Source organism: Acomys minous (genome assembly GCF_964271855.1).
Source record: "Acomys minous genome assembly, chromosome: 3".
In the NCBI taxonomy this organism is placed as follows: Eukaryota; Metazoa; Chordata; class Mammalia; order Rodentia; family Muridae; genus Acomys; species Acomys minous.
Window position 1 is genome coordinate 7,080,760 of NC_140485.1, and position 10,612 is coordinate 7,091,371.

The 10,612-nt window shown below is 42.9% G+C and overlaps 1 protein-coding gene across 6 annotated transcripts in view; it reads left to right on the plus strand.

Annotated features, from left to right (window-relative positions):
* Positions 1 to 9,129, plus strand: part of KIF16B (kinesin family member 16B) — a 266,440-nt gene extending 257,311 nt beyond the window's left edge. For all 6 annotated transcript variants that reach the window (XM_084774701.1, XM_084774703.1, XM_084774704.1 and 3 more), the window contains one exon: positions 7,857 to 9,129. In XM_084774701.1, coding sequence (XP_084630827.1) covers positions 7,857 to 8,015 — 159 coding nt within the window. In that variant the 3' untranslated portion in view covers positions 8,016 to 9,129. The remainder of the gene's footprint in view (positions 1 to 7,856) is intronic.
* Positions 9,130 to 10,612: the final 1,483 nt, after the last annotated feature.

Genomic DNA, 10,612 nt, shown 5'->3' on the forward strand with positions numbered 1-10,612 from the left:
TGTAATACTGGTAGTTAGAAGACTAAGGCAGGAAAATTGTTGTGAGTTTGAGACTGGCCTAGATTTCATAGAGAATTTGTAGCCAACCTGAGTTACACAGTAACTGACTTACTTAAAATAAATAATAGCCCTGAAATCATATAGGTTATATATACACACATACATATGTTTTACTCTATTATTATATATATGTGTGTATATATATATATAGAGAGAGAGAGAGACAGAGAGAGAGAGACAGAGAGACAGAGAGAGAGAGACAGAGAGAGACAGAGAGAGACAGAGAGAGAGAGAGAGAGAGAGAGAGAGAGAGAGAGAAAGAAAGAGAGATTTGACATTATATGGACTGAGAAAGTTATGTACACATGCACACACACAAAGAAATAAAGGCCATGAAGAGAGAGAGAGAGAGAGAGAGAGAGAGAGAGAGAGAGAGAAGAGAGGAGAGAGGAGAGAGAGAGAGAGAGAGGAGAGAGACAAAGAAAGAGAGATTTGACATTATATGGACTGAGAAAGTTATGTACACATGCACACACACACAAAGAAATAAAGGCCATGAATTTTAGCAAAAGGAAGATTAGAGATTCATGGGAAAGGATGGCAGAAGGAAAGGGAAATAAGAAATTATATAAATAAAGTTTTATGAATGAATAAATAAATAAATAAAATCCACAGTTCCTTTTAGGATAGTGTCTTCATTTCTTTGCTGTACTTTTTAAACTACATGGCAACCATACTTCTCTGGAGCAGAAATCTCTCCCAGTCCCCTGCACCAGCTTGTTGTCCCCAAACAGTAAACCGTATTAGAAACCTTTAAAGAAAGTCACTTTACAATAGCAAAGGGCTGTGTGTTGAAATACTCCTTGATGATTAGCCATCTAAGCAAGTAAATTGTGGGCACGTGTCCTCTGTGCTGTCATGCTTTCTTCCTCACTCTGCACCTCTTTTTTAAATATATTTTATTAATTTATTCTTGTTACATCTCAATGGTTATCCTATCCCTTGTATCCTCCCATTCTTCCCTCCCTCCCATTTTCCCCTTACTCCCCTCCCCTATGACTGTGCCTGAGGGTGACCTCCTCCCCCTGTATATTTGCTCATAGGGTATCAAGTCTCTTCTTGGTAGCCTGCTATCCTTCCTCTGAGTGCCACCAGGCCTCCCCATCAAGGGGACATGGTCAGATATGAGGCACCAGAGTACGTGTGAAAGTCAGTCCCCACTCTCCACTCAACTGTGGAGAATGTCCTGTCCATTGGCTAGATCTGGGTAGGGGCTTGAAATTTACTGCACGTATTGTCCTTGGCTGGTGCCATAGTTTGAGCAGGACCCCTGGGCCCAGATCTGCCCGTCATAATACTTCTCTTTTATTTTACAGTGGAGAAAGTGTTCAGTGAAAGGCAGACACAGCAGTTGGATATTGGCTTTTACAAATCCTTTTCTTGCTTTGCACTTCTGACCCTGATAAGTCACTTAAACTCCTAATGTCCTTCAGTTTCTTCAATTCAATTTTTATAGAGTGTGCTACCTTGGGGATGGAGCCTGATTCCTGAACTTATTTCTCACACGCTGAGGAGAGCTGAACGTCTACAGCAAAGGGATGCCTCTGACAGAAGAGCCTTTTATTTCTCCCTTTAGCTGCAGATTTTGAGCCCAACCAACACAAATCCTTAATGTAAATATGTGTTGAGCAGCACGTACATAATCATCATGGTATATCTGTAGCATGCATGAAAGTGGATTCCATTGTTGAAGCAGAACTCAGAAAGACCAAACAGGCTATCATTGTCAGTTCCTTTACTGGTCACCTGTAAAATACAGCAGTGGAGGGTCCTGACCACCACAGCTACATGCTCAGGGCAGATGCATCTCACAGACATTGAGCAGAGGAAAGAAGTGCCTTAAAGAGTGAGATGAGACACAAAGAGTGCCGGCTAACATGAAGTTTAAGACAGACAACACTGCTCTGAACGGGTACAAGTCCAGATACATGAACTGTTGTTACCCTGGCGACGAGAGTTGCAGATGGTAGGAGGGACACCAGGAGGGTTGGCTGGATGGAAACTGTTCATTATAACCAGGTGCTGATCACAGAAGTATGTTCAGTTGGGGGGAAATTCATTAGGTTATACACTTACGTTATGTACTGTTCTCCAGGCATATATTATAACTTAAAGTTACCTCATGACAAACAATTGTAACTGTTACATCTCAGCCCTTTCCCAACCTTGACTATGTGTCCCAGTTAATTGGGGACTGCGGAGAACAATGAAAACACTACAACCTAGAGAAACTGTCAGAACATTAATTCTGTCAACTCTAGCCCCGCCCACAGCCCTTGGCTTTGATCAGCCCATTTCAAACATAAGTGGTAAAGGCCATGCCTGGTTGTACAGCCCTAGGAGCACCTTGCCTGCAAAGAACAGTTCCCAACCACATGCTGTCTCTTGCACTGCAGGAGCTGTCTATGTAAAAGAAGCCAGCTGCCCCATATTTTGCAAAGAGAAAGCTCTGCAATGCGAAGAGGTAGCCATATCAGATCTTTCTGTCTGGAGTTTGCATGAAGCCATGGTAATGAGTTCATATGAAGAAAAAGTCATTACCTTCAGCAGATTTATAGTCCTCTTGCAATGGCCATGCTGTGACAGGGATGGTGCCTCCAACACGTCCTCTTTTCCTTTTATTTATCTTCATAACTTTGCTTCTCATTATGCACAACTTCCCACGTTATCAGCCCTTTAAAAGGACCCTGCTTTGTGAACTAATTATGACAAATGGTGATACAACATCTGTTGATGGATTTCAGTTGGCTTGCAGTCTGTCAGAGTTTCTCCGGAAGGCAAGCTGGGTGTAAACAGTAGGCTGCCGATGCGGTCTACGGGGCACCCGAAGAAGGAGCTGCCAGGAGCTACTGAACCTCTGCCTCTGCTCAGAAGCCCGCTCTGTCTCTGCAGGAAACTGGGATCACTCACAGTTCAGTGCACAACTGAGCATGCCCCTCATCTTTCCCACTCTAAGTAATTTCCCTGTTTTCCTTCACGTATAGTATTAGCACATATTAGTTATACATGATAACAAGTTTCTTTATGATCAACTTTATCCTCTATCATCTTGTTTTATCCCTCTTCACTCCATCTGATTCCTTTCTTCTTCTTTTCTATCACCTATCATCTGAACACCTACCTATTATCTCTGTCTGTCTGTCTGTACATCACCTATTATCTGTCTCTGTCTGTCTATCTGTGGACCAATTAGTTTAATTAGAATTGCTTACAGGAATGTAGTTGAGAGTTTATTTACCAGGGTATAGATAGCTTGCCAGTGACTATGTTACTGAAGGAAGTATCTCATCCAGCAGCCATTAGCTAATGTAGCTCCTCAGGAAGGGCTGAGGCCATGATGGACTGTTTCTGGGAGCAATTTTATTATAGGTCTTGAGTGAATAAGCACAGCTGCTGAGTTTCCAAGAGTGCCGTGACCGTGCCATGCCCGGAAGATAGAGTTCTGTATGCTTTACTCCTTCCTCAAGCTTTTACATTCTTTTTGTTTGTTTATGTGTTTTGTTTTTATTTTTGGGACAGGGTCTCTCTGTGTAGCCGTGGCTGTTCTGGACTCACTTTGTAGACCAGGCTGGCCTCAAATTCACAGAGATCCACCTGCCTCTGCATGCTGGGATTAAAGGCCTGTGCCACCACGCCTTAAGGCTGACACACATACACACACACACACACACACACACACACACACACATACACACACACACACACACACACACACACACACAGTTCCCTGAGCCTTGGAGGGGGTAATACAGATAATTTACTTAGGGTTGAACACCCACCAATCATGAGTTTTTCTACCTACTGCTAAAGGAAGCCCTTCTGGCTGCCTAGTTGACTGTCAACTTGTCACAGTTATCTGAGGGAAACTCTAATGAGGGCATGTTCCCAATCTTGTTGGCCTGTGGGTCCATATCTGACAGTTAAATGATGTAGGATGCCCAGCCATTGTGGGTAGTACCATCTCTGAGCAGCGAGGCTCTGATTCTGTGAGGAAGCTGACCATGAGCCTGGAAGCAGGGTTCCTCTCTGGCTTCCACTTCAGGTCCTGCTTGAGTCTCTGCCCTGACTTCCCTTAGTGATGCGACATGGGGGCTGTAAGCTAACTAAACCCTCTTTCCCCTAAGGTACTTGTGGTTTCTAGTGTTCATCACAGCAACAGAAACCAAACTAGAACACTGACCGAAACGCTGACCAAAACTGATAGCAGTACTGATCTATGGGCACAAACATAAATAGGTAAAAGGCAATTTGATAGACACATCATGTCCAATTAGCAAAACAACCATGTAGTTTCCCAAATAGGGTTGGCTAACTCCCCAGTCATGGGCTACTGATTAGGTTCATAGTTCTAGATATCAATTTCCTCCCATGAAGCAGGCCTAAAATAATGAAGTGGGGTTTTTTAAAATCCCCATAACAGTCCCAGCACTGTTGCACCCTTTGGTACATCTAGTCTTGCTGGTCAGTAGTACACTGCCTTGGGTCCACAGATGAGCACATTGTTGATGACTTTTCTTCCCCAGCATCCTGAATTAGCATCTGCCACTACTGTGAGAGCTAGCCAGCAGGGAAGCAGCTTCCTGCTTCTGATTTCTGGGTGTTCTGCAGTCTAACTTGTGATGTTTCCAGCAAAAGAGTCATATTGTGCACTTCTGGTCTGCAGCCTGGAGCAGTGGCAATAACCTATATTGTCTGGGAAGCCTCTAGTGCCTCCTTGACCAGCAATTTGTTGGTAGGTATCACAGATCTGATGCTGGGTCTCTCACTTAATAACCTTATGACATCTGTAAACATCTGTCTACCAATTCAGGGCACCTTTGTCCAAAATCTTTATGATTTTGGCACTCCTTACATGTGTATCATTTTTAGCATATTTCAATTACCCTCTCTTTTCTCACCTTCACATGGACTCCTTTGCCCCATATACAACTTCATTACAACTTCCAAGTCTCTCTCATACATACATTTAAATTAATATACTGTATAAACCCTCAGAACCAGGCATTAGAAAAAAACATATTTGTCTTTTTCTGTTTGACTTTATTAGCTTAACATAGTTATCTCAGTTTGCACACATTCTCCATAGATGCCATTAGCTCATTCTTCTTTACAGCTAAGAACATTCAGCTGTGTGTAGTCTTCACTTCCTTCTCCATTCCTCTGTTGTGGGCTACTTAGTCTGGTTCAGTAATTTAGCTAATTGATGACACTGTAAGCATTGATGTGCAATTGTCTTGTGATGTGTAGACTTGTAGTCCTTTAGGTAAATACCCAGAGGAGGGATGGCTGGGCTGCTGTTATATTTTTAGAAATCTTCTGATGTCCATGGTCGCCTGATTCGGTATATTGCTACGACCCTTTGGCCCACATCCTTACCAGCAATTGTTGTGACTTTTTTTCTTAAGGGCTGCTGCTCTGACCAGGCTAAGATGGAGTCTCTGTGTACTTTTGATTCAAGTTTCTGTGATGGCAGCAAAGTTGAACACCTTCTGAGTATTAATTGACTGTTGGTATTCCTCTTTTGAAAATTGTATGTTCACCTCATTAGCCAATTTTGTTTTCCTTCCTGAACTCTTTTTATGTTTTAGACATTAAATGTCAGAGGTATAACTTCCAAAGAGTTCCTCCCATTCGCTGGGCTGTCTCTTCACTCTACAACTGTACAAAACACTTTAATCTTCTGGACTCCCCCAAGGACGAATGTTGGCTGTATTTGTTGAGCATCTGGATCCCTCTTGAAAAAAAAAAAAACATCCATGGCAGTCCCTTGAAGTGTTTTCCCTTTTTCTCTAACAATTTCAGAGTTTCGGGTCATAAAATTAGGTATTCAACCCATTTAGAGTTGATTAGGAGAATAAGATACAAGGATTTAATTTCATTTTTGTACATATGGATTGCCAGCTTTCACAAAACAGTTTATTAAAGATACTGCCTTTTCCTCATTGCAAATTCTTGGTATTTTTGTCAAGAAACCAGGGCTGGGAGATGACTCAGTGGACAAAGCAGGCTATGTGGGTTTGAGTGGTTAGAACCCATAGAAAGCCACAAGCAGCCTTGTCAGCTCAAGTGTTGTCTAGGAAACCAGCAACTCCTGGTGCCTGGCACAGTCTCTTTAACTCGGGGCACTGAAGCCCAGTTCCTTTGTGACATCTCCTATGACTTCCGTACCCTTCTCGCTTGGTTTAGGCACTTCTTGCCTTCAGCTGATTTCAGCTTCAGACTCCTCCCTGGGGCTGGTGGGTAGGGGCTCCTGAGACCTGTAAGTTAGGAATCCTGAGCCAGGAAACCAAGTTTCAGTGAAAGCTTCTTGTTTTTGAGTCTTCGTGCTTAGTGGCCAGCTTCTGTGTACCCCACCACAGTTTGCTCAGTAGAACATGTCGGTTCCAAGAGAAGGGGTATCATTCCCAGGAGAGAGTGAAGACCAGGTCACAGCAGGTGACTTGGGAAACTTCTGTGGTGCTGCAAGTGTTTGTTGTCTTGGTTTAGTGGCAGTTTCACATGTGCAGCTCTGGTCACATGTTATATTTACAGGATATGTAGTTTAAGGTGTAAGATCTGGGAGTACAGTTCAGTGGGAGAGTGCCTGGCATGCACAAGGCTGGACATTCTTCTGTTGGCACTATGGAAAAGAAGGAAAGGGGGATGTGTAGTTTATCTCTGCATATTCACCGTTACTTCTATAAAGGGTACAAAGTCCAAGGGTAGTAGCAATGCTATATAAAGCTGGCTTTAGCTCTTGCCATTAATTTTAAGTAAATAGCTAACAAACTTCTTTGACCTAAGTGACTTCTCTTAAAGGGCAGCTAAGGCTCATCTAGGACAAACTCAGCAGGGGCCAAATAATTCCTTACCCCAGGGCCCAGGAGCATCCCTGGCGTCCACACCTGTAATATTCCTTAGCATACACAGGACAGTTATAGGTCTCCACACATCGCCTGATGGCCTGTGGAGCCACGGCCCCTAGGCCCTTCCTGCTCTAGGATTAGGCTTCTGTTTTGTTTTGTTACAGTCAAGAATAATAATAATGCATAATTTCTGGATTTGTGCCGAGATTATGTATGTATTTAAATGAATGGAGACAGTTCATTTTCTGTTGTTGACAAGATTTGCCTGACCTAAATGCGGAGCTGTTCTTACATCTCCTCTTCTCCCCTAATACTTCAGGCGCCCACGTCTGCGTCACTCCCTGCATCTCACAGCCTTGTCTCAGGCACCCGTTATCTTTCAGTACCATAAACGGCACGTGATGCTGTGGCGAGCACTACCATTGGGGGAGGTGATGGAAAGCCCAGAGCAGTTAACCTTTCGCCTCAGGAAGAATATTTTATTGGTGATGATGATTATAGAAGTTTTTAAATAGTCTATTAATATTAGTGCTTGATCTGATCCTACTTTATAATTAGGATTCAAAGAAGATATAATTGCCTAACATTGCTCAGATGAGCACCCCCACCATGTGAAACTTGAGAGGAAAATGACATTTTAAGTAGGGTAAAGTTGCTGTAGGGGAAATGCCCCATGCTAGCATCACTGACATTCCTTATGACAGTGCCAACAGATAGATATCAGGTGACATTTCTATGGATTAGAGCCTGAGCCAAAAAAACTTCTACTGTGAACCTGGATGTCACAGCCCTGTTTACTCTGCATAGGCTGAGCTGGTCAAGGATCTTTGGAGCATCCTCACCTTGGTTTTGTTAATGAAATACATGTGTATGTAGATCAATGGCCGTTTTCCCTCCCCTCCTTGACTCTAGCACTGTTTTGACCATATCTTCATTCTGGTCTCTTCTCAGAAATACCTCAGGGAGTTTTTCAGTGTGATGCTCCAATCTGCGACATCTCCCCTTCACATCAACAAAGTGGGGCTGACCCTGTCGAAGCACACCATTTGTGAGTTCTCACCGTTTTTCAAGAAAGGAGTCTTTGACTACAGCAGCCATGGAACGGGGTAGAGCTGGTGCGACCAAGAAACCACCAATACAGTGCCTTCTCACCACATTGTCTCCGATGCAGGGTGGACTCCTGCGCGAGGATCCCAGCTTGCCTCCTCCTGCTGGGGCAGCATGCAGCAGCCAGCCCAGACCACCTCACACACCATTTCTAGTGCCTGAGTTTGGGAGTGGGATGCTTGCCTGCCAAGGGAGACCCTGACCGGCAATTGTTACTGTACCTCTGCACTTGAACGTGGCCTTTCCTGTAGTACTTCCTCCTCAGTGTGCAGCAAGCTGGTCCCCTCTTGCAAGATGGATGTGTGGCTTGCTTATCTGGGGGCTCTTAGAGCCGAGCCAACTTGGGACCTCCCAGAGTGGGTGGCTTACCAGACCACCCTTAAATGATTTTTCGTCTGATTTCCTCCTTCACCAAAATATGCTTGTTTTTTATACTCCTTCCATGTGGCCGGCTATATTTCAAAGATACTTTAAATTACGTCATATTGTTTTGCTCATTTGGATTGGGACTTAGTAATCCCTAAACATTGATGTTTACACCGAATGTCCTGTTCAGCAAAAAGTATCTTTAGGCCAATCATAAGAAGAGTCTTCCATGCCTGGCAAATTGGATGTAGGCAGCATCACTTAAAACTCACAGAGTCCCTATAAGTAAGACCTCATTTAACCTTCAATATTTGAGAGCATTTCCCCAACCTCAATGGCTGTTGTTCATTCTTGAGCTTTTTCTGCATAAAAACAAGCGCAAAGCTGGATGCAATCTTTTAAATATCCTTTTGTTCAAGGTTTAGTACAGACTCTTCAGGATTATTCACATAAAAAAAGAGAGAATTTGCAGGAGTTTATTAATAATCCCCCAATTACTCAGGATTTGATGTAGCATTGCACATCTGTGTACAGTGAAACTGCTTCCTTTATCAAAAGAAAATTGTAAGTAGGAAAACTATGTGGTATATATTGAAATGTACATAACTCCACGAATAGATTTATATGTGTACACTCCTGTACAGTAGTATATTGGGCTGTATAATCATTCACACCAAATTTATTAAAGGTGTTTGCTTTTTCAACTGTTAAATGGAGCTGTTATCAATATTAAATGAAGTCATGGGCTCTCCCCTGTCGCTCAGTTTATTTTAAGTTTGTAATATGATCATCCTTACTAGTCTGTTTAACAATTGATCTAATGTGCTTAGAAAGATGCATAATGTATAATTTAGCATTTATGTTGCAGAAAATGTAGCGACCGTAATGATTGAAGTCACAATTGAGTGGCTAGCAGAGCATGTTTCCCTTCGCTCTTCTAGAACATTCCTGCACAGCAGAGCTCTCTAACCTCAAAAGTATATTTGAAGATGCAGCTGGTCCTATTAGGAAGAAACTAATATTCTATTAATTAAATATCATAGCTTAGCGTGAAAAATAAAATGACTTTTTTATTTAATTGCTGCAGGACCTGCTTCTCTCTCCAGTCATGATTACAGGCCTAGGTTTCATAGCAATTGCTATCAAGAATTTAAAACTAAAGATTAAAGGATAAAAACTGGGAGATGATAATTAACCATGGGTCTTTTATTTAAAAGAAGTCCAAGGGCTGAAAACTAACCCTCATTAGCCTGAGTAAATTTTTTTTTCAACTGACCAAATACTCTATTTCTTAGCCTTTGGGACCTAGTAGAAGGTAGGCTCAAGGTGGGCACATTGTTAAAATTATACATGCTATTTGTCAAGAACAGAGTGTATTTGTGAGACGTGCAGTCACAAGAGAAGCTGAAGGAGAGATAAACCTGTTTTTTAGGATCCCAAGTGTGGGATCAGAATGGTCTTGTGAGAGAACAGGTGAGGTTAATTCACTAGAAGACCAACCACCTCGTGCAGGAGCTTGATTGTTGCCAGCTGAAAAGGTCCTGTGACCAGACTCTGGGAGGAGAGATATAAAGGAGCCCAGAACTGGAGGCGGGGCCTTTTGGAGACGTGGGATAGTTTTGGCAGTTTATTGTTCCACTTAGAAAATGCTTCTAGAAAGAACCACTTGAGGGAAGGCTTCAGGGCTCTGGCTCCTGCTGAGGTTCCAGGTTCTGGTTACTCCAGGTTCCAGCAGAAGAAATCCTGCTGATTACGCCAGGAGAATCGCTCCTCGGAACTGATATCCTTACGGTTTTGGTACTGATATTCCTTAATCCTCTTTTCCTATTGGTTTGGTTAGTCGGGTTATAAGTGACGTATGCTCGGTTAATAAGTTGTAATAAAATATATTGGTTAAGAAAAGTGAGCCTACAAGAGGCTTTTCCTCTTACAGAATACATGATAGCACTTGGAGCCCTTGTACTAACTGGCTCTGGCTAAAACAAGGGCATAGACAAGTCTCTATGTCCCGTGGTCCCCATCTGAAAGCAACACCTCTCTCTGAGACGATTCTAGCTTCCATTTGGACCTATGGTTACTGCAGGGGATGAGTAATTCCAGTTAGTCCAGCTAAGGTTCTTTCTCTCTCTCTCTCTCTCCTCTCTCATTTGTGTGTGTGTGTGTGTGTGTGTGTGTGAATTGCATGTTTCCCACCCGACATGTAGGCTGCTGAATTTGAATAAAACGTGAGGGGA